Source organism: Schistocerca cancellata, chromosome 5 (genome assembly GCF_023864275.1).
Source record: "Schistocerca cancellata isolate TAMUIC-IGC-003103 chromosome 5, iqSchCanc2.1, whole genome shotgun sequence".
Taxonomy (NCBI): domain Eukaryota; kingdom Metazoa; phylum Arthropoda; class Insecta; order Orthoptera; family Acrididae; genus Schistocerca; species Schistocerca cancellata.
In genome coordinates, this window is record NC_064630.1 from 837,421,675 (window position 1) to 837,445,025 (window position 23,351).

The 23,351-nt window shown below is 38.9% G+C and overlaps 1 protein-coding gene across 6 annotated transcripts in view; it reads left to right on the plus strand.

The window, feature by feature from the left end:
* Positions 1-23,351, plus strand: part of LOC126187518 (neurexin-1a) — a 2,258,738-nt gene that overhangs the window by 2,175,733 nt on the left and 59,654 nt on the right. For all 6 annotated transcript variants that reach the window (XM_049928650.1, XM_049928652.1, XM_049928651.1 and 3 more), the window contains exon 21: positions 23,053-23,300. In XM_049928650.1, coding sequence (XP_049784607.1) covers positions 23,053-23,300 — 248 coding nt within the window. The remainder of the gene's footprint in view (positions 1-23,052; positions 23,301-23,351) is intronic.

Consider the following 23,351-nt stretch of genomic DNA (forward strand, 5'->3'; position numbering starts at 1 on the left):
TACACTCCTGGAAATTGAAATAAGAACACCGTGAATTCATTGTCCCAGGAAGGGGAAACTTTATTGACACATTCCTGGGGTCAGATGCATCACATGATCACACTGACAGAACCACAGGCACATAGACACAGGCAACAGAGCATGCACAATGTCGGCACTAGTACAGTGTATATCCACCTTTCGCAGCAATGCAGGCTGCTATTCTCCCATGGAGACGATCGTAGAGATGCTGGATGTAGTCCTGTGGAACGGCTTGCTATGCCATTTCCACCTGGCGCCTCAGTTGGACCAGCGTTCGTGCTGGACGTGCAGACCGCGTGAAACGACGCTTCATCCAGTCCCAAACATGCTCAATGGGGGACAGATCCGGAGATCTTGCTGGCCAGGGTAGTTGACTTACACCTTCTAGAGCACGTTGGGTGGCACGGGATACATGCGGACGTGTATTGTCCTGTTGGAACAGCAAGTTCCCCTGCCGGTCTAGGAATGGTAGAACGATGGGTTCTATGACGGTTTGGATGTACCGTGCACTATTCAGTGTCCCCTCGACGATCACCAGTGGTGTACGGCCAGTGTAGGCGATCGCTCCCCACACCATGATGCCGGGTGTTGGCCCTGTGTGCCTTGGTCGTATGCAGTCCAGATTGTGGCGCTCACCTGCACGGCGCCAAACACGCATACGACCATCATTGGCACCAAGGCAGAAGCGACTCTCATCGCTGAAGACAACACGTCTCCATTCGTCCCTCCATTCACGCCTGTCGCGACACCACTGGAGGTGGGCTGCACGATGTTGGGGCGTGAGCGGAAGACGGCCTAACGGTGTGCGGGACCATAGCCCAGTTTCATGGAGACGGTTGCAAATGGTCCTCGCCGATACCCCAGGAGCAACAGTGTACCTAATTTGCTGGGAAGTGGCGGTGCGGTCCCCTACGGCACTGCGTAGGATCCTATGGTCTTGGCGTGCATCCGTGCGTCGCTGCGGTCCGGTCCCAGGTCGACGGGCACGTGCACCTTCCGCCGACCACTGGCGACAACATCGATGTACTGTGGAGACCTCACGCCCCACGTGTTGAGCAATTCGGCGGTACGTCCACCCGGCCTCCCGCATGCCCACTATACGCCCTCGCTCAAAGTCCGTCAACTGCACATACGGTTCACGTCCACGCTGTCGCGGCATGCTACCAGTGTTAAAGACTGCGATGGAGCTCCGTATGCCACGGCAAACTGGCTGACACTGACGGCGGCGGTGAACAAATGCTGCGCAGCTAGTGCCATTCGACGGCCAACACCGCGGTTCCTGGTGTGTCCGCTGTGCCGTGCGTGTGATCATTGCTTGTACAGCCCTCTCGCAGTGTCCGGAGCAAGTATGGTGGGTCTGACACACCGGTGTCAATGTGTTCTTTTTTCCATTTCCAGGAGTGTATTTTTCTCCAGAACCAACAGTTCATGCACAGAGAGCAAGAGAATATTGGAAGTCTTGTGCATTGCACATTTGCCATAGCTTAGGTGTTTTGTAGGCCAGTTTGTGGTAGTTTCTTGACTTAATAGATCACAAGTGTCCCATATCAAATTGTTCATCCTGACTTTCTCTACACCACTGTCAAATGTCTTAAACAATTATCATTCATTCCCTATGTATGCAGAAAGTGGAGTTATGTCCCAGGCACCTGAGATTACTGAATATTATGTTGAACAGGTCTTTGAATGTTGTGCACAAAAGTAGGCCAGGACACACACAGGCTGGAAGTTTACAGACCTCTAGCAGAAAGCATTCAATACTCCACAGAGCAGCTGGGAACATATTTAATAAGATTATGCAGAGTTAACTGGAAAAATGTTGTTCGTGGAGAGTTTAACATTGATTTCCTTTCAGATAATACTGAATGACAGCACCTATACCTTTGGATTATTTTCCACAGTACAATCATCTATGGGGATTGAAGGACATAATGCAACAGCTTATTAACATTCTGTTTTTAGATCCAACAACCTGCATTGATTTAGCTGTTAAACCAATAGCCAACAATTTACCTGACCTTAGTGAAATGTTAACAATAAAATTCACTAGCCAGTTAGGTACACATCATAGAAGAAACATATAAATTGCAGAATCATACACAATGATTTGACCACAGTGTTTAGAGCAAAATTATTAAATGACACTTGGGTCAAATTCATAAAGAAGACAGAGTTAATGGAATTTTTTTACAACACTTTTGGGTGTTTTAGCTCTAAAACAAATAAGTGTAAAATTGAGCAAAAGCAAGGATAAGGGATGGATGACTCTTGGGATTAAAGTATGTTGAGCTAGGAAGAGAGCTCAATTCAGGGAACAGGCAGTAATCAAGATTTTAAACTCTACTTCACCAGTACTGTAGAATCCTCCACTCTTTCATTAAAGCAGAAAAACCTTTGTACAACACTCAAAAAATAAAATACTCCAAGAATATGGGAAAAATTACTGAAATGGTATTAAACATGAAACATACAAAACAAGTTATCCAAATGAAATTGATCCCCCGGAAAATAGCTGTGGCAGAAAAAGCAGAACTTTCAAATCACTGGCCACCAAATCTGATGATTGCTTGCATAAAGCACAAGCTTGTATCACTCCTTCCAGTCTTTTCAAAAGTGTTTGAGAAAGTGGCCTATAATAGAGTATGGACTCATGTTAACTAAGCAGAACTTGTTTGGCTTTTGTAAAGGATTCTCCATACAGAAAGCAATAGAAGATCGAAAAAATGAAGTGCTTGCAGAACTAAACAGGAAAAAAATACCTTGCTGGTATATTCAGTGACCATGCCATAGTCTTTGATTGTGTAGATCACAAAATTCTACTTAGCAAACTGAAATGTTACAGTGTTAGTGGCATCCCTGTTGTCTTGTTGGACTCTTACCTCAATAAAAGAAAGCAGAGTGTCACATTAAAAGACTATTATGGAATAAAAATAACCTTAGTTTGAGGGAACATGCCATGTCTAGTGCCACACGTATGGATACTGTGCTCAGTTATGTTTTTAACCTACACAAATCGTGTTCTAGTGTCTTTATAGGGCAGCAAACATTTTGCTGATGACACAAGCAGACCAGCCAGAGGCCCAAATTCAACACTATCAGACAAAGCTCAGATGACAGCTGAAAATGGTGAAGAGTGGTTCACAGTGAACAGTTTAAATCTTAACCTCATACTTGTATTTTCAGTTTCAAACAAACATCAGAAGTGTAATCAGTTGTTACACACTGAATGGAGTGCAGAGTGTAAAATTCCCTGAAGTCCAGCTGGATAACTAGTTAAAATGAAGCCAACACATCTACGTGATGACTCTGCTATTTACAATAAAGTGCCTGGCAGAGGGTTCAATGAATCACCTTCATGCTGTCTCTCTACTGTTCCACTCTCGAACGGCAAGCAGGAAAAACGAGCATTTATTTTTCTGTGCGAGCCCTGATTTCTCTTCTTTTATCATGATTATCATTTCTCCCTATGTAGGTGGATGCCAACAGAATGTTTTCACAATCAAAGGAGAAAAATGGTGATTGAAATTTCATGAGAAGATCCCGTTGCAACGAAAAATGCCTTTGTTTTAATGATTGCCACTCCAATTCACGTATCATGTCTGTGACACTATCTCCCCTATTTCACGATAATACAAAATGAGCTGCCCTTCTTTGTACTTTTTCAATGTCATGTGCGGATCCCACACTGCACAGCAATACTCCAGAATAGGGTGGACAAGCGTAGTGTAAGCAGTCTCTTTGGTAGACCTGTTGCACCTTCTAAGTGTTCTGCCAATGAATCGCAGTCTTTGGTTTGCTCTATTATCTATGTGATAGTTCCAATTTAGGTCATTTGTAATTGTAATCCTTACATATTCAGTTGAATTTACAGTCCTCAGATTTGTGTGACGTATCGCGTAATCGAAATTTAGCTCATTTCTTTTAGTACTCATGTGAATAAATTCGCACTTTTCTTTATTCAGGGTCAATTGCCACTTTTCACACCATACAGATATCTTATCTAAATCATTTTGCAAGTCGTTTTGATTATCTGATGACTTTACAAGACGGTAAATGACAGCATCATCTGCAAACAATCTAAGATCAGGAACAATAGAGGGCCTATAACACTTCATAACACTCCTGTCTTGCTACTGCTATACCATAACCTCTGAACTGGAGGCAGTTTGCAAACAGAATTATTTTGTTAGAGTAATAATGGTATAAAGCAACAGAGCAGTGCTACCCTCTGAGAAGAATTATGTTATGTTGACCGTGCTGTACCTAACGGAGGTGGCTTATCGGAAGTGAAAGTCAGAATTACGTGAATATTTGAACAGTAACAAACAAAATTTTGCCTATCTGCACTGTTTAACTGATAAAGAAAACGGTCGACAGCCGAACTAGGCAAGAGAATGATTAACATTTCGTTCAAGAAAATAGTTATTAGTAACTTTAATGGATAAACACAACCTATACTCTGTCACACGCGAGTGCAGTGACTCACGACACATACATATGTTTACGGTAAGATTTAAACTAACAGTTAGAGCAGCATGAACTATTTGCAAAATTATAACATTATACCGAAACACACTATTACCTTCAGGACTTACACAAAGTGAATGGTCTTTATAACATTACTATTAATATGCACTTGTAATACACAAGAGAGACAAACACTTAGCAAACATGAGTATATAACGTTTCACAACTGCAGCTTTCTACTTTTACTACAGTGAGACACAAAATTAACATATATGTAAGATACTGACTCACCTTCTGCGATTTACAACAGGCAGTAATGTGATCATTTACTAAGCAAAACTTTATAAGCCTCAGTCTTAAGAACTTTTAATTTGAAGTAGGCAACAACACATTAATAAGCAGTTTTACTAGGAAAATTATTTTCAGCAAGCATCATTGACTTTAATTCACTCTCTTTCCACATTAACTTTAACTTTCTCTTTACTATGTTCAAGAGTCATTAATGAGCAAAATACTGGGCTGTAATGTTCTTTCAGTAGGGACACTCGGTAATCACTTTAGTTCAAACGGAGAGGACCCTGAGAGGTGTTATGATAAGGAAAAAAATCAAGGTACATACTTAAATTCAGATATAAATTACCTTATATTTGAGCACACTAGCACATCCATTAAGCTGATCCTTCACTGTACATAATTGTAGTATTCCGATGTAATGATTGCGCAATGTGGTGGCAACTGCATGTTGTTCGGTGGAATTGCAGGTAGAATTGCTGGACTCTGTCATTTCTTGGTAGCGATGATTGATACCAATCCCAGAATATTTACAGCTATTTATCCATTGTGCCGAGGCATTGGAAAGTGGCAGGAAAAGCCTCTCTCGGAACCAGCACAATATGCATCTTTTACATGGCAGTGCACAGACTCGTAGCTTGTCCCCAACTCGTAGCTCGTCCCCGACTGACTATCAGTTCCACTTTTCCTACCTAGGCCAACCACAATTTGCGCACGCTACACAGTTCCGTTCCCGAGGGGAACCACACTACCTCTTATACACAAAATTACTAAGATTCCTAAGTGAGGATCAGCAGTTTACATAACAGCAAACAAACGCATTGAATAACACAGAACATTTGCACATATTAACATGTCTACAAAAAATTATTCACACAGAAATTACAATTATATATAGTAAGTTTTGTTCCCTCCAAATGGGACAGACAGATACACTACTTTGTATTGAACCAAACCATGACATCAAAGTTTGTACAAAGAAAGGAGTATACAATTCTGTGTTATCGATTCAATCAAACAATATTTACAGAAGCTCAACGATGTAATGTTAAATGAAACAAAAGCAAAATAAATCAGTAGAGCATTAGAGCTATGGTGTTACACATGCCCCATGTTTCGTTGAAGTTTCCTGTAATGGATACTTCAAGGAAGCATCTATAACACCTAAGTGGTGCTGGCTGTGAAAAAAAATTATTCCCTCCAACTTCAGTTGGGACAAAAAAAAAATTACAAATATACAGTACATATTAAGAAATGTCCTAAATTTTTTCCAAAACATTTTCAAAGTAAAACATTTACAGTAATTTTCATGCACAGACTGGTTTATGGAAAGTAATTTTCATCATTACACAGGATACCTTTAAGCATGTTCATTTCATACACATACAGTTCAAGTAACAGACAAACAGCACACAAACTAATCTACTTATTAGTAGAATAGGTACAGCCTTCAAAAAAAAAAAAAAATAAAAAAAAAATATTAATAAACACATATACAATAGCACAGAACATTTTAACTTAACAAAGCAGAAATCAGTCTTTCAATATTTTCAAAGAAAGTAAATATTTACAGACACACAAGCATACTCATGATCACAGCACATTTTACAAGGTTCAGTAATTAATGACATATTGAAAATTTCAGTTTGCATACACATGTGCACAAATATCTACATGAAATAGCTATGAGAACCTTTTCCAACTGACTCTTTAAATACCAAAGTAACTTTGCAAGGTTTTTTTTTTTTGCAAAATAATTAACTTTAAAGCTGCCCTTCATTAATAGCAGTCCAAAATGATTGCTGCACATAAACACACTAACCTATTCAGAACCTATTTTTAATTATCACTACTGTGTTTTAAAGCAAGACAAACCAAATTTTTTAAGTTGCATAAGAAAACCTACTCTCAAAACATCTATAACTATTTGAGCAAGAATGCATACATATTTTGTAATAACTTTTCACTGACTTCAATAAGAATAGTTAGTTCATAATACATTGACCAAAAAACCTAACTTACTTCACTGCTTGCCTCAGCACTAACAGTCCATGTTACATATTCTGCCCATTATTGGTTTGACAGTCTTTGTATGTAAACATTTAGACACAAACCACAATTTAGATTAAGAACACTAAAATACACATTTTTAAATTAATACACTGCCTCATCCTCTAGGTTTGGCAGTTCGTGACCACTTATCAACTTCTTGCCCCACAATGGCAAGTCCTTTGGCTACTGCTCACATAGCATATTTTTTAGTCCTTAGCTTTAGGACCACAGCATTTTCATTGTTTTGCCTTGTTTTGCTGCCCAACAATATATTTTTTGAGCAGTTTATTGTCATCATCTTTAAGTTTTTCATCATTATGTCACGTCTTTGTTACCAATTGCATTAGTGGTATAAAACATGAAACCTGTAACTTTGAAACAGTAATTAGACACTGACAACAAAATCATTTTTTACACCATGACCAAATCAGGCAATATACACATCGTTAATAGAGTAAATTTAAATGTCATATTCGGGATCAAGTTAGGATAAAGTATTTTTACTACTCATTTGTCATTGCTTTTTCACACACTGTTAGGTCATTACATACATCAAGATCAGGACAATAATTTTACATCCCATTGTAAGTGATTTCTGCCAACCCTTTGTTTCACTAGAAACACACATACCTTTCACATCTACTTCACATACATTAGTCAGGTTTATCTCCTCAGTTTTAAACACATATACAGTTTTTCAACACCATATTTGCCCCTTTTTTTTCAAAAACATTTACATTTAATCATATTATGGCATTCATTTACCTTTTCTTTCCAGTAACATATTCTTTTCTTATCTATACTTTTCCCTTTACTTTTCCATTACATTTTCTCTTTACAATATCCACAATACTTACATTCATATTGGTCATTTTCTAGTGTGCCCAATTTAATTATTCATTTACTTGTCCTCAAACAACACACAGTATCTTACATTATTTCAACACTATTCAATTTACTCTGATAGTGAAGAAGGAAAGAAGGTAGTAAAAGTTCTGAATGATGAAGAGGAAGGTTGGCAGCACGAAAAGAAACGGAAGTAGTGCTGGCAATGACTCGGGTCCCTGGTGCTCGTCAGGCACCTGACAATGCAAAGAGTGCATGTCCCCTGAGGGTAGTACATTTCATTCATCATTGGTTTCTGTGGACAACTATATTTCTAACTCCTAAAAGCTTCCTTGACCTAGGGTACACCAGAAAATAAGCATTTGCATGTGGAGTTCCTTGCACTTCAAAAGGCCCATTGTAAATGTATTTGAATTTAGAAATTTCATTATTAATTTCACTAGATTTTTCATGGGTCTTCACTAAAACATAATCTCCAAGCTTAAATTTAGTTGTTTTGAGGTTATTATCATGCCTTTTAGATCTAGCGGCTTCTTTCTCTTTCATTCTGTTCTTAACTAACTCTTTTTTCTCATGCAGGTTAATTCCTACAATAGGTGGGAATTGCAAGATCTCTTCAATAATACTTTTACTTTTACGGTCCAACAGAATTTCTTCAGGGGTAAAACCGGTGGTTTCATGGTATAAGGTATTCATGGTCTTTTCAAAGTCACTTACAAATCTGCCCCAAGCCTTATGGTTATGGTGACAGTAGGTTCTACCTAATCTTCCTAATTCACGCATATATCTTTTGACAGGGTTACTAGCCGGGTGGTAAGCTGAAATATATTTAACTTGAACATCATGTTGCTTCATGCCTTCCTTCCAGACTCTTAAGATAAACTGTGGTCCATTATCAGACAAAACTGCTTTAGGTTTACCAATGGTGTTAAAATACTCAGTCATCTTGCTAAAGACTGCTTTAGCAGTGGCTTTCCTGATTGGATATAATTTAATAAATTTGGAGAACACTTCCAACACTACAACAATGTAAGACCAATTACCTGAGGTTTTAGGTAAAGGACCATACAAATCCACTGACAGTAATTCTAATGTGTCCTCTGGTACTGTATTCTACATAAAACCTTTATTTACTCTATTTGTTACTTTTGCCCTCTGACATAAATCACAAGATCTTATTCTCTCAGTAATTTTCTTAGTAGCACCTACATTAATCGCAACCACATCAGTTAACTTTTCAATACACTTCTTGGGACCACGATGCCCTAAGGCAAGATGAAAATTATCAATCACTTCAGTCTCAAATTGCCTAGGCCAACACACCTTCCATTCTTCAGTGCTGGTATTCTTTCTCCTATATAAAATCCCATTAAATATCTTGTAAAATCTACAGATTCGTGGGTAATTAGGGTTACTAAAATTAACTTTCACTGACTTCCATATTTCATCCCCATTCTGGTGGAACAAATTTGCTCTATTCTTTTCCTACCTGGAACCTCCTTAATATATCTTATATGAAATTTCCCATCTTAATTACATTCCCTTGGTAAGTTGTTCATACCCTCAGGCAAGTGATTGGCATATTTTGTGAACTAACAAAAGCATTTGACTGTGTAAATCACCAAATTCTTTTACAAAAAGCTGCACATCTCGGTATAAGTGGTGCAGCAGGGAAATGGCTCGACTCATATCTGTCAAACAGAAAACAAAAAGTTGTAGTAGATAGTCAAGATGGTGTCCCAATATCTTCAGAATGGGGTACCATCACATGTGGAGTGCCACACGGCTCAGTTCTGGGCCCCCTACTTTTTATTATACACTCCTGGAAATGAAAAAAGAACACATTGACACCGGTGTGTCAGACCCACCATACTTGCTCCGGACACTGCGAGAGGGCTGTACAAGCAATGATCACACGCACGGCACAGCGGACACACCAGGAACCGCGGTGTTGGCCGTCGAATGGCGCTAGCTGCGCAGCATTTGTGCACCACCGCCGTCAGTGTCAGCCAGTTTGCCGTGGCATACGGAGCTCCATCACAGTCTTTAACACTGGTAGCATGCCGCGACAGCGTGGACGTGAACCGTATGTGCAGTTGACGGACTTTGAGCGAGGGCGTATAGTGGGCATGCGGGAGGCCGGGTGGACGTACCGCCGAATTGCTCAACACGTGGGGCGTGAGGTCTCCACAGTACATCGATGTTGTCGCCAGTGGTCGGCGGAAGGTGCACGTGCCCGTCGACCTGGGACCGGACTGCAGCGACGCACGGATGCACGCCAAGACCGTAGGATCCTACGCAGTGCCGTAGGGGATCGCACCGCCACTTCCCAGCAAATTAGGGACACTGTTGCTCCTGGGGTATCGGCGAGGACCATTTGCAACCGTCTCCATGAAGCTGGGCTATGGTCCCGCACACTGTTAGGCCGTCTTCCGCTCACGCCCCAACATCGTGCAGCCCGCCTCCAGTGGTGTCGCGACAGGCGTGAATGGAGGGACGAATGGAGACATGTCGTCTTCAGCGATGAGAGTCGCTTCTGCCTTGGTGCCAATGATGGTCGTATGCGTGTTTGGCGCCGTGCAGGTGAGCGCCACAATCAGGACTGCATACGACCGAGGCACACAGGGCCAACACCCGGCATCATGGTGTGGGGAGCGATCGCCTACACTGGCCGTACACCACTGGTGATCGTCGAGGGGACACTGAATAGTGCACGGTACATCCAAACCGTCATCGAACCCATCGTTCTACCATTCCTAACCGGCAAGGGAACTTGCTGTTCCAACAGGACAATGCACATCCGCATGTATCCCGTGCCACCCAACATGCTCTAGAAGGTGTAAGTCAACTACCGTGGCCAGCAAGATCTCCGGATCTGTCCCCCATTGAGCATGTTTGGGACTGGATGAAGCGTCGTCTCACGCGGTCTGCACGTCCAGCACGAACGCTGGTCCAACTGAGGTGCCAGGTGGAAATGGCATGGCAAGCCGTTCCACAGGACTACATCCAGCATCTCTACGATCGTCTCCATGGGAGAATAGCAGCCTGCATTGCTGCGAAAGGTGGATATACACTGTACTAGTGCCGACATTGTGCATGCTCTGTTGCCTGTGTCTATGTGCCTGTGGTTCTGTCAGTGTGATCATGTGATGTATCTGACCCATGTCAATAAAGTTTCCCCTTCCTGGGACAATGAATTCACGGTGTTCTTATTTCAATTTCCAGGAGTGTATTTATAAATGATCTTCCTCTCTCTACAGAATATTGTAGATTCACCATTTTCGCGGATGACACTACACTACTTATTGATAATTTGGAAGATAAGCTTGAGGTAACGGCAAATAAGGTTTTAAATGAAACGGTGAACTGGTTCAACATTAATGGTCTTATTTTAAATTACTATAAAACAAACTACATTTAGTTCCACAAAACATCCAAAGATGAGGAAATATTTGTAAAGGTAGGTGAGCAGACAATAAACAGGGTAGATTCCTCAAAATACCTAGGGTTGCATATTGATAGCAAACTGAATTGGCCCAACCACATCGTGGATCTGTGCAAAAGACTAAGTTCAGCAACATATGCTTTGTGCATTGTTTCTTCTTATAGAAATATGGAAACCATGAAGTCAGCATATTATGGTTACTTTCATGCAATTATGGCATTTGGAATTATATTTTGGGGAAATCAGCGACTGGCTAAAAAAGTACTGTGTGTACAAAAAAGAGCCATAAGGATCATGTGTGGAGTCCATCCTAGAGCCACATGCAGGAATCTTTTTAAGAAGCTTGAAATACTTACATCCACTGCACAATATATATTCTCATTGATGTGCTTCATAAGGAAAGAAAAATCCATCTTTAAGCTGAATAGTGCATATCACAGTCACAATAATAGAAGGAAACATGATATCCACTATGAACAGCCAAATCTAAGTATGGTGCAGAAAGGAGTCCATTTCAGTGGCTGTAAGATTTTTAATGTCCTCCCTTCAAGAATTAAGTGTTTGATAGATGATGATCTCCTGTTTAAAAAAACCTTAAGGCAGTTCCTATTGCTAGGATCATTTTATACATTAGAAGAGTTCCTGAACTACAGTGTTTACAATCTCTTGTATTGTAAATTGCAAATGTATGCCCAAATTTGTATTTGTAATACTGAATATTTTTATGGTAAACATATATTTTGCAATATTTATTTCTTTGTAACACTTATTATTTTGTAATCTTTATCTCTCTCTAAAATGTATTTTTGTAGTGGGACCTAAGTTACTGTTCACTGTTTTTTTTTGTTTTGTAATCTCTATCTATATCTAAAATGTATTTTTTTTGTGGTGGTGGTGGTTAGTGATTAACGTCCCGTCGACAACGAGGTCATTAGAGATGGAGCGCAAGCTCGGGTTAGGGAAGGATTGGGAAGGAAATCGGCCGTGCCCTTTCAAAGGAACCATCCTGGCATTTGCCTGAAATGACTTAAGGGCAATCACGGAAAACCTAAATCGGATGGCCGGAGACGGGATTGAACCGTTGAACCGTCGTCCTCCCGAATGCGAGTCCAGTGCAGTGTGCTAACCACTGCGCCACCTCGCTCGGTGTTTTTTTTTTTTTTTTTTTTTGGGACCTAAGTTACTGTTTATTGTTTTTGTTTTGTTTTATGTATTACCATAAATTCTGGCCAAAAGCTTGTAAAATTGACACGTTCCATATCCTGTGATACTGTCACAACATGGATCACCGGAACAAGAGATAAATAAATAAAATAAATAAATAAATAAACCGTGATAAAGCGTCAGCTACATAATTGTCACTGCCTTTAATATATAATATCTCATAATCAAACTGTGTTAAGTACAGGGCCCATCGACTCAACCTGCCGGTAAACAGTCGACAGTTTTTCAAAAAGGTTAATGCCTTGTGGTCTGTATGAATTATAGTTTTATGTCCCCATAAATAATTCCTAAATTTCTTTAATCCCCAAATGATTGCTAAGGCCTCTTTCTCTGAAATAGTATAGTTTTTCTCATATTTAATTAAAGTTCTACTAGCAAAAGCAATGGTCTTATGTGCTGTTTCCCCAGATTTTGTGTTTTCCTGAAATATTTCAACACTAATACCATAAGCACTACTGTCTGTAATCATGTGGAATGGCTCACTTAAAACTGGATGATGTAAAATATTTTCCCTTACTAACTCAGTTTTTAAATTTTCAAAATCTTTCTGACATTCAGATGTCCAAACATATATACACTATTTTTCTTCAACAAGCTATTCAAATGTGGGCTGTTGAAAGCTTGCCCCTTCGCAAATTTGCGGTAAAACCCACAAAGACCTAAAAATGCTTTCAACTGTTTCCTGTTCTTTGGAGGAGGGCACTTTTCAATAGCATTAAGCTTTTCTGGGTCTTTGCCAATCCCAGATGTGGTTATTATGTGTCCTAAAAATTTAATTTCTTGTCTCACAAATTCACACTTTTTTAACTTTAAAGTCATGCCCCCTGCTTGAATAGCAATAAGGGTTTTGTTTAACAGGTCACAATATTCTTCCCAGTTATCAGTAGCAATCAATAGGTCATCCACATATACTGTCAATCTGGCACAAAGTTCTTTTCCTAACACAGAATCCAAAGCCCTGATGAAAACAGAAACAGAGGTATTTAAACCAAATGGTACAACTTTGTATTGGTAACACTTTCCTGCAAACAAAAAAGCTGTATATTTCCTAGAATCTTTGTGTAATGGGATTTGCCAATATCCAGCAGTGAGGTCTAAACTAGTTAGATATTTTACATTATGGAACTTTTGTAATAAATCGTCTAAATTTTCAGGTCTGTCTACTTCTCTCCTGACAATTTTATTGTGTCCGTGCATCAATGACTACTCTTACGCCTCCATCCTTTTTATTGACTATAATAAGTGGACTATTGTATTCACTATTGCTTCTCTCTATTACCCCCCCCCCCCCCCCCCCATTGTTGGATAACATCAACAATTTCCCTAAAGCTGTCAGTTTTTTGATCATACTGCAATAAATCTTTTACATGGTATATTTCATATAGTTGGGATAAACCATCATTTTCAGATTCAATTTTTAACAATATAGGTTCTACATTAACATCTTGGACCTGGTTGTCACCTTCAAATTTAATTTCTATTGTTTTGGTTTCTCTATTAATCTTAACAGTTCCACTACCACAATCTAAAATTACTTTTTCCTTGTCTAGCCAATCAATACCTAGAATCATTTCCGTACTTAGTTCAGGGACCACTAAAAAATCATGTTCAAATTTTTGACTTCCTATTTCAAAATCCATCAATACTTGTTTTTGAATGGGCTTGCTGGACCTACCAGTAGCTCCTATAATTTTTACTCCACTCACAGACATTATTACTAGTCCTGGTTTACATGAAATATGACCAAAGAAAGATTCTGATATAGCACTGATTTGGGATCCTGTGTCTAAAAGCACTTGCAGCTCAGTGTTATAAACATTTACAGGTATTGTAGTTTGTTTAATAATTCTGTGTTCCTTTTCCTCCTGTTCTTCCCATAACAGATCCTGCTCAACCATAATGTCTTTCCAGGAAATATTACCTACTGACTTCTGTTGTATATCAGGTGGCTTTTTGGGTTTGTTGACTTCTACATCTTTACAGATTTTCAACAATTCACGTTCTACTATATTTATATCTGGAGGTTCTTTAGGTTTCTGTAAATCTATTTCATTCATTACATCAAGCAAAGCTTGCCCTAATATAGTGTCATCTGGCGGCTCTTTCGGTTTTGTTTCGGTTACGCATTCCAGATTTTGTTTCGAAAAGATGTCATTAACTTTTTCGTAACCTCTTTCAGTAAAGGTATAAGTATATTTGTCTACCTCCGAAAACTCATTTGTATCTGAATGTGTCGTCTCTCCTTCGTCTGAGCTATCAAGAGATTCTATTTCGTTATCAGATTCAAGCAGGAAAGCAACTTTTAAAGAGTGAGGCAGATTATCACTAGATGTTTCAGCCACTTCGTTTTTCGACTCATTTTCTACCCACTGCACATCGTTTGGAGACTCAGGCAGTTCTGTTGTATCACTTTGAACGATTTCAGCATTAACTTCATACTTAGTATAATCGTCATATACTTCGATAACCTTCATTTCATTTTCTTCCTTACTATCAGTTTCAGACAATCGTGTGAAATTCCTACTAGATCCTTCTGCATTAGAATCACAGAACACCTTTCCATCAACAATAACTTCAACTGCACTGCTTATAATGTCATGTTCACTAACGTCCCCCTTTACATCACTTTCACCTATTATTAATTGTGCACATGTCTTTTGTGTGGCATATTCTACCTTCCTTTCCTCTTTATTCATCATAACCTCCCCTCATCTACGCCTTTTACCTCATACACATCATTAACTGTACAAATATTCCCCTTTTCACTCTCCTTTTCTGTCTCCCTTTCTTCCTTTAATAATGTCTTTTCGCATGATTTCGACATTAAGTTATCCTTATCACATGACATATTAACTTTATTTTCAGTTTTACATTCGTCTACTACTGAAACCGGCCAACAGAAGTGTCCGATCCCGCCCCTTCTGTTTCTCTCTACGGCAGCCATCTTGTTCTGACGTTTGCCATTTGTGTGTGCTGCCAAGTGCAATGTACGGTGCTCCAGGAAGCGCTGGCCCGAGCATAAACAGCCACGTGACTCTGCACTGGGCTCGCCACTACGTATCACTCCGCGCGCGTCTTCCATAGGCGCGTGCTTAACCTTGCTGCCCTGTAGTTTACTTCTTTCCTTCTCGAATTTATTATTTGACATCTTTTCTTTGGGCCCAAAACCGGTTTCCGCGTGAATCCGGCCCGTAACACACGTGGTCTTCAGTTTTCCATTTCGTCTCTATTTTGGAAATTCCGTGCCATGTATCCTCTGCCGCGCGTCGTATAATTTCCTCTACCTCTCGCACGACCTCTTTGAATCCTGTTTACACGAAATTTATCATTTTCATGTCGTTCAGCTTGGTCATTATTTTCTCGCGAATAATTGTTGTTATTATGGGGACGAAACTCGCGATTTCTTCGCCAGTGATCATCATCCTCTACCCTTTCCAAAAAGGCAGAAAAACTTTTATGGGTACTCCCAACATATCGTTTAGAATCCTCAGGCAGTTACTGCCAAAGAACCCAAACGATCTCGGCTTCAGTCCTTCTAGCCTTCAAATGTATCAGTTTTCTGTACCATGATTCGCAAAATTCTTTCATGGTTTGCCTACCTCTGATATCATACAGTCTGGCCATTAGAAACTCACGCCACAACTGGTCTTGTTTCTGTTCTGACCAGTATTCGTCAATAAATTTTTGTTTAAAGCTTTCAAAAGACATATGGTTTGTATCTAGATTCAACCCCCACCTTTTTGCTTCTCCCGTTAATGCACTGATCACAACATTGATTTTTTCCTGGTCGGACAAATATTCAGGAAAATTTCTTTCGCAATTCTTTACAAAGTCTAGGGGGTGCCATCCGTTATGTCTCTTTGCAGGGTCGAATTTTTCTTCGCCCTCTAATATTTTACTGAAAGGCATTTTTTCAGTAAAATGTGTAGGTCCTGATTGTATTTTTCTTTCCAAGTCATACATTTTGCCTTGGATTTGTGAAGTGTTATGTTCACAATTCTTTTCGCAAGTAACAATCTGTTTGGTTAATTCTCTACTTGTTTCTGTTACAGATTGTTTAATCTGTGCAAATTCCGCATTACATTCTGTTTGTATTTCAGATTTAATACCGAATACCTTTTCATCCACTTTAGTACAGACTAAGGGTTCTATTTGATCTTGAATTTTAATTACTTCAGTGTCAAATCTTTCGTTAATGTCATCAATCTGTCCTTGTATGTTGGCAATATTGCCATTGATGACAATAATTTCGCTTTTAAGGTTTTTAATTTCATTACTCACAATGTCTACTTTTACATCAACCTTCTCAATCTGTTTACTAAGATTCTTACCTTGCTCTTGTATTTGTTTACTAATATCACTACCCTGTGTTGCAATTAGCTGTCTTTGTTCTGCATTTTGTTGCCCCAGTGCTGCGATTTGTGCATTAATATTGTCACTGATATTGTCATTTTGCGCTGCAATTTGTGCCTTAATATTGTCATTTTGCGCTGCAAATTGCGCAGACAGTATTCTAAGTAAATCAGTCAGATCTGGTGTCTTTTCACTTTTGGTTTCTACCGCATTTTCAGGTTCGAGTCCTACTTCCTTCTCAGTTTCTGGTGATTCGAACATATCCCGTGATTCATTAACATAGCCACTGTCTTCCACAACATCGCTCATATTGTCTTGCTTAATATGAGCGACATTCATAACTTCTATCTGTTTATTGACATCGGCGTGGTACCGTACGTAATTTAACTTGTGCGTAATGCCATCTGTTGGTGTGCTGCCTGAACTGCTCTCGATTGCATTCTGTTCTCGCGTGTCCAGATTTATTTCTAGTTTCCTGTCCATTTTAGCTATTATTAAGTACTGATACCTTTTATTTTCAATTTAAACTGAACTTTCACTATCCGGTCTGTCAAATGATGCACAGGTTCGTGCCGCTGGACGTTTTACGTTCACTCTATGTTTGTAAAATGCTAACTACTTATAATTTTTTCCGTCTGTAGGTGCAACCCCCCACCCCTCTTATAGGTCCTCATCCTCCATCAGCTCCTTTCCTGGTTCCCCCCTTCGCTTTTACTCTCCTTTCCCCCTTTTTTTTTTGTTTTCCCATCTTCTGTCCAGTTTCCCCCCACCTGCTCTCGACTGTGGTATGTCACATTTGCCAACTTGACTATTCAGTGTTGTTCGTCTTTCTCATGTTGCGAACAGAAACCATGCTGTCGCTAGGTGTGAATTTTATGTCTTTTGCGAACAGAATCCAGACTGTCACCGTGTTTTTTAATTGTCTGTCTATTGTTTTACCTGTCTGCTTCGTATGTATTTTATTAGCATCATCATCCCTCTTTTCTTTGTTTGAAGTTCCACGATTTCTTTTCGCCATGTTACTCTTTAAGTCTCCAATTTTATCGCCTGTTTTTTATTATTTATTCTCTTGATCTTTCTCACAAAGTCTGTAGGCTGAAGAGCAGCATACTAAGCTGCTGCCAGCCCGCCCCCTTCGGGGGGAATTGAAATTCAATAAAAAAATAAAAAATAAAAAAAAAACAGTCACGCGGCGCCACTTATAACACTCCTGTCTTGCTACTGCTCTACCATAACCTCTGAACTGGAGGCAGTTTGCAAACAGAATTATTTTGTTAGAGTAATAATGGTATAAAGTAACAGAGCAGTGCTACCCTCTGAGAGGAATTTTGTTATGTTGACCATGCTGCACCTAATGGAGGTGGCTTATCGGAAGTGAAAGTCAGAATTACGTGAATATTTGAACAGTAACAAACAAAATTTTGCCTATCTGCACTGTTTAACTGATAAAGAAAACGGTCGCCAGCCTAATTAGGCAAGAGAATGATTAACATTTTCGTTCAAGAAAATAGTTATTAGTAACTTTAATGGATAAACACAACCTATACTTTGTCACACGCGAGTGCAGTGAACTCTGACACATACATATGTTTACGGTAAGATTGAAACTAACAGTTAGAGCAGCACAAACTATTTCCAAAATTATAACATTATACCGAAACACACTATTACTTTCAGGGCTTACACAAAGTGAATGGTCTTTATAACATTACTATTAATATGCACTTGTAATACACAAGAGAGACAAACACTTAGCAAACATGAGTATATAATGTTTCACAACTGCAGCTTTCTACTTTTACTACAGTGAGACACAAAATTAATATATATGTAAGATACTGACTCACCTTCTGCGATTTACAACAGGCAGTAATGTGATCATTTACTAAGCAAAACTTTATAAGCCTCAGTCTTAAGAACTTTTAATTTGAAGTTGGCAACAACACATTAATAAGCAGTTTTACTAGGAAAATTATTTTCAGCAAGCATCATTGACTTTAACTCACTCTCTTGCCACATTAACTTTAACTTTCTCTTTACTATGTTCAAGAGGCATTAATGAGCAAAATACTGGGCTTTAATGTTCTTTCAGTAGGGACACTCGGTAATCACTTTAGTTCAAACGGAGAGGACCCTGAGAGGTGTTATGATAAGGAAAAAAATCAAGGTACATACTTAAATTCAGATATAAATTACCTTATATTTGAGCACACTAACACATCCATTAAGCTGATCCTTCACTGTACATCATTGTAGTATTCCGATGTAATGATTGCGCAATGTGGTGGCAACTGCATGTTGTTCGGTGGAATTGCAGGTAGAATTGCTGGACTCTGTCATTTCTTGGTAGCGATGATTGATACCAATCCCAGAATATTTCCAGCTATTTATCCATTCTTCTGAGGCATTGGAAAGTGGCAGGAAAAGCCTCTCTCGGAACCAGCACAATATGCATCTTTTACATGGCAGTGCACAGACTCGTAGCTCGTCCCCAACTCGTAGCTCGTCCCCGACTGACTATCAGTTCCACTTTTCCTACCTAGGCCAACCACAATTTGCGCGCGCTAACAGTTCCGTTCCCGAGGGGAACCACACTACCTCTTATACACAAAATTACTAAGATTCCTAAGTGAGGATCAGCAGTTTACATAACAGCAAACAAACACATTGAATAACACAGAACATTTGCACATATTAACATGTCTACAAAAAATTATTCACACAGAAATTACAATTATATATAGTAAGTTTTGTTCCCTCCAAATGGGACAGACAGATACACTACTTTGTATTGAACCAAACCATGACATCAAAATTTGTACAAAGAAAGGAGTATACAATTCTGTGTTATCGATTCAATCAAGCAATATTTACAGAAGCTCAACGATGTAACGTTAAATGAAACAAAAGCAAAATAAATCAGTAGAGCATTAGAGCTATGGTGTTACAACTTCCTTGGGGAACGCTGGATATTACTTCTGTTTCACCCGATGACTTTCTGTCTATTACTATGAACTGTGACCTCTCTGACAGGAAATCACAAATCCAGTCACACAACTGAGGTGATACTCCATAGGCACGCAGTTTGATTAGAAGATGCTTGTGAGGAATGGTGCCAAAAGCCTTCTGGAAATCTAAAAATATGGAATCAATCTGACATCCCCTGGCGATAGCACTTATTACTTCATGAGTATAAAGAGCTAGTTGTGTTTCACAAGCACAATATTTTCTGAATCTGTGCTGACTAATATGTCATGGGTAAACTAACCATGAAGCTCAGTACCATGCTTTACACCCTTAGAAACATCTCTCATTGTGTTAACCCAAAGACAATGGTGTTGGCATGTTTTGCATCTTTTCACCACTTGTTGTCGCGCAGAGTTTGATTCTGGGGCAGCACAACCAAAGTAAATAGAATGTTTATTCATCAGAAGTGAGCAGTAGGAATATTATGTAAAGTAAAGAACTGTACATCTTGCAGAAGCCATTTTAAGGATACACTCACTTCCCTAAATATTTATTTACTCCATAAAGCTTTTCATTGTTGATAACAAAAGTCAGTTTCAACTGAACTGTGATATACACAATCACAATAGAGAAGATAAAAATAATTTTCACATAGACTTTGCTTCCTTGTCCAGGACTCAGACTCAGGTTACGTGATAAGTGAGAAACTGGGATTCCCCACCAATACACTAAAAATTAAAACTTACATCACTGTTTCTACAAATTATTATACAGAGTCTGAAATGTTCTGTTAGCTATAATATAACTGGCAATGTCTGCGATAAAGCTGAATGATGGTAATAATGTACTGTAAATAGGATTCAATATTAACAGATATGTTGTTTAATGTATACCACTGCCATCAATGAAAGTAGTTGTTCTTGATGGAAGCTACAGAACTTGATGACTAGATGAATGAATTGTGCAGGAGGCACACCTTTACCTCCCCAGTTTTCCTAGAAATTCTGAATCGCACCTACATGGTAAACTGATAACATTTTTTCTCCTGTAATTTTATGCTTTTGAACCCACAACTATCTCATCAGGATGCCTGTATATACTAACTTTATCATTAAAATTAATGTTAATGTAAAATGGATTTGTAAGTATTTTGCATTCTTTCATTTACTGATTTATCATAAGATATCATGTAGCAGTATGACTAGCTACAGCACATTTTGTAGTAATATGTAACATTACATAAGAAGTTTCAAGTAAAACCATCATCATTGTCATCCATTTAACAACTGTGGATATTCAGATTTCTCCATTCATCATCAGTTTTCAGTTTTATGCAATCCAGGACACTGCTACATGTTTTCTAATGTCACCCACCTATCATTATGTTGTCTTTTTGGGCCCTTCATATTTCCTTGATCCATCAACTGTACATCCATTCACCTAGCTGTATCTTCTGCGTAAAGTCCCTTTCACTATAGGAAGTCTTGTTGTGCGTATCCCTGAATATTCACTGAACAATGCTCGGTTTTTGAGTGATTTTCATATTGAATGTCCATATCTCACTGCCATCAATCTAAATTGCTAACACAAATGGGATACAAACTTGTCTTTTCAGGTACATCACAAAAGCCAATGTCATTTCTAATCTTTTGCACATCTATTCAGGCATTATCTTCACTGACACTGAATATAAACGCATCAGCTATCAGTATGAACTTATTAAGGTATGCAGTTTTACCTTCAATGGGTTGAGTAGACATTATTTTAGTCTTATAACTGATTTTTAGTCCTACTTACAAATATTCTCCATAAAGATCTTCATATGTTGCTGAAGTTTTTTTGCCCAAGAGAAAAATGTAAACATTTTTGGTTAGATTTCACTTTTTTTATGTACTTTTTTTTTCTTTTTGTTCTCGAGTCAGAAACATACAAATTTACAGTAGCCATACACATCTATATATATAAGTTGTATTTATATTACATGTGCCCAGTACTTTGCAACCTCCAAGGCGCTTGGAGTGGCTTGCAGGAGATCAATCTTCGTGCAGGATGTAGGGCACAAAAGGCACTGGAGCATGTGGCTTGTGGTTTGTTCTTGTCCACAATCACAGGACGTATCTTCTGTTATGAAGCCCCATCTCTTCAGGTTGTCTCTGGATCGTCTAACTCCTGATCGTAATCTGTTTAAAGATTTCCACATCAGCCAGCTCTCATTGTGTCCAGGTGGTAGTTCTTCAGCTTCTGGCATGTGCAGGTGAGGCGTTTCTGGTGAAATAGTGAGCTTCTCGGATGTGACTGTTATTGAAACCAAATAAGACAATGATTTTACTGCACCAGACCAGACCACAGGAAGTATTCTTATTTTTGTATTTATATTTTTGTTGGTTCTTTGGGTCAAGGACCTCCAAAAACTGTTTGCCATGTACTTAAATAGTGGTAATTCTCTCTCTCTCTTCTTTTGTTTCCTTTATTACGTGGTGTCATATGTTACTTCCAAGTCATAATACGACACATACATGCCATATTAATCAATATAAATCCATCTGATGGAGGTTTAAATCTCTGAAAGACATTGTAGAAGTAAATAAATAGTGACTGGTAACTGTAAATGTGTTGTTTCATTCAAGTGAGATCATTTGCAACTGTAGGTGGTTTGCATTTGTTTCCAAAGCTAGATACTGGTAAACCAACTGTAGATCTGTGGAAAAGAATATTGAGTGAAATGGAACCTCCTTGCCTGACACTTCTTTCAATCCTTTATTTCCCACTTTTTCCCTCCCTTGCTCTTCCATTAAGTCTGTTGTTAAGTATAGTGCCTGCTCTAAATGAACTCCTGCAACATTGTACTGTTTGTTTATTTTCTCAAGGGCGTAACTCTACCTTCCATTGATTTTCATTAAGAAAGTAGTGGAGCATACTGCAACATTTACTTTTAAAAGACAAAGACATGAAATGAAGTAAGGGCTCTTAAAAAACTGGAAACTTTAAACTCACAATAAAAATGCTTCTTACCACACACTCCTGTTTTTCACATGTATAATAAACACAAGGTGTTATGCTTATATGCTTAGTATCACTAATATGGCATATGGTGTAATGAAATGAGCAGAAATTCTCAAATCAGTTTCAGCTTCAACTACAGAATAATTTGCATCGTGTTATGAACAGATCCCAAAACAATTGCTCAAAAAATTAACAAAATGAAAAAGGCATTCCTTATGGTAGTGACAATTTGTATCAGGTAGAGTCCTTTGCTGCCAGTTATCAAGATATTAGTAAAAGAGTAACACAGGACTTTGCCTAACACTAATGCACACCTATTTTTAAAAATTCACAAGAGAAATTAGTAAATATGAAATGTTTGTACCTGCCATATTACCTTTTAGGACATCAACTAACAGTGTTCAACAGTCAATCAAAAGTGCAAGTTGGGGGGAAATGGAATAATTATACTAAAAGGATTGAGCGGCCATTCTCTGGAGTGATGGCAGGAATAGTTTTCAATGGCTTGCGCATTCTGGACCTGGCAGCAGAAGGAGACGTGCGCACTACACTACGGGGAGACGTACGGCAACTCACTGGGGGCCTACACGAACGTATGCGAGAAAATCCACTCCTCCAACGTATGCAGCAGGTTTGTAAAATGCTCTTAAAAATGAATCTGACAGCTCAAATTAATATTATT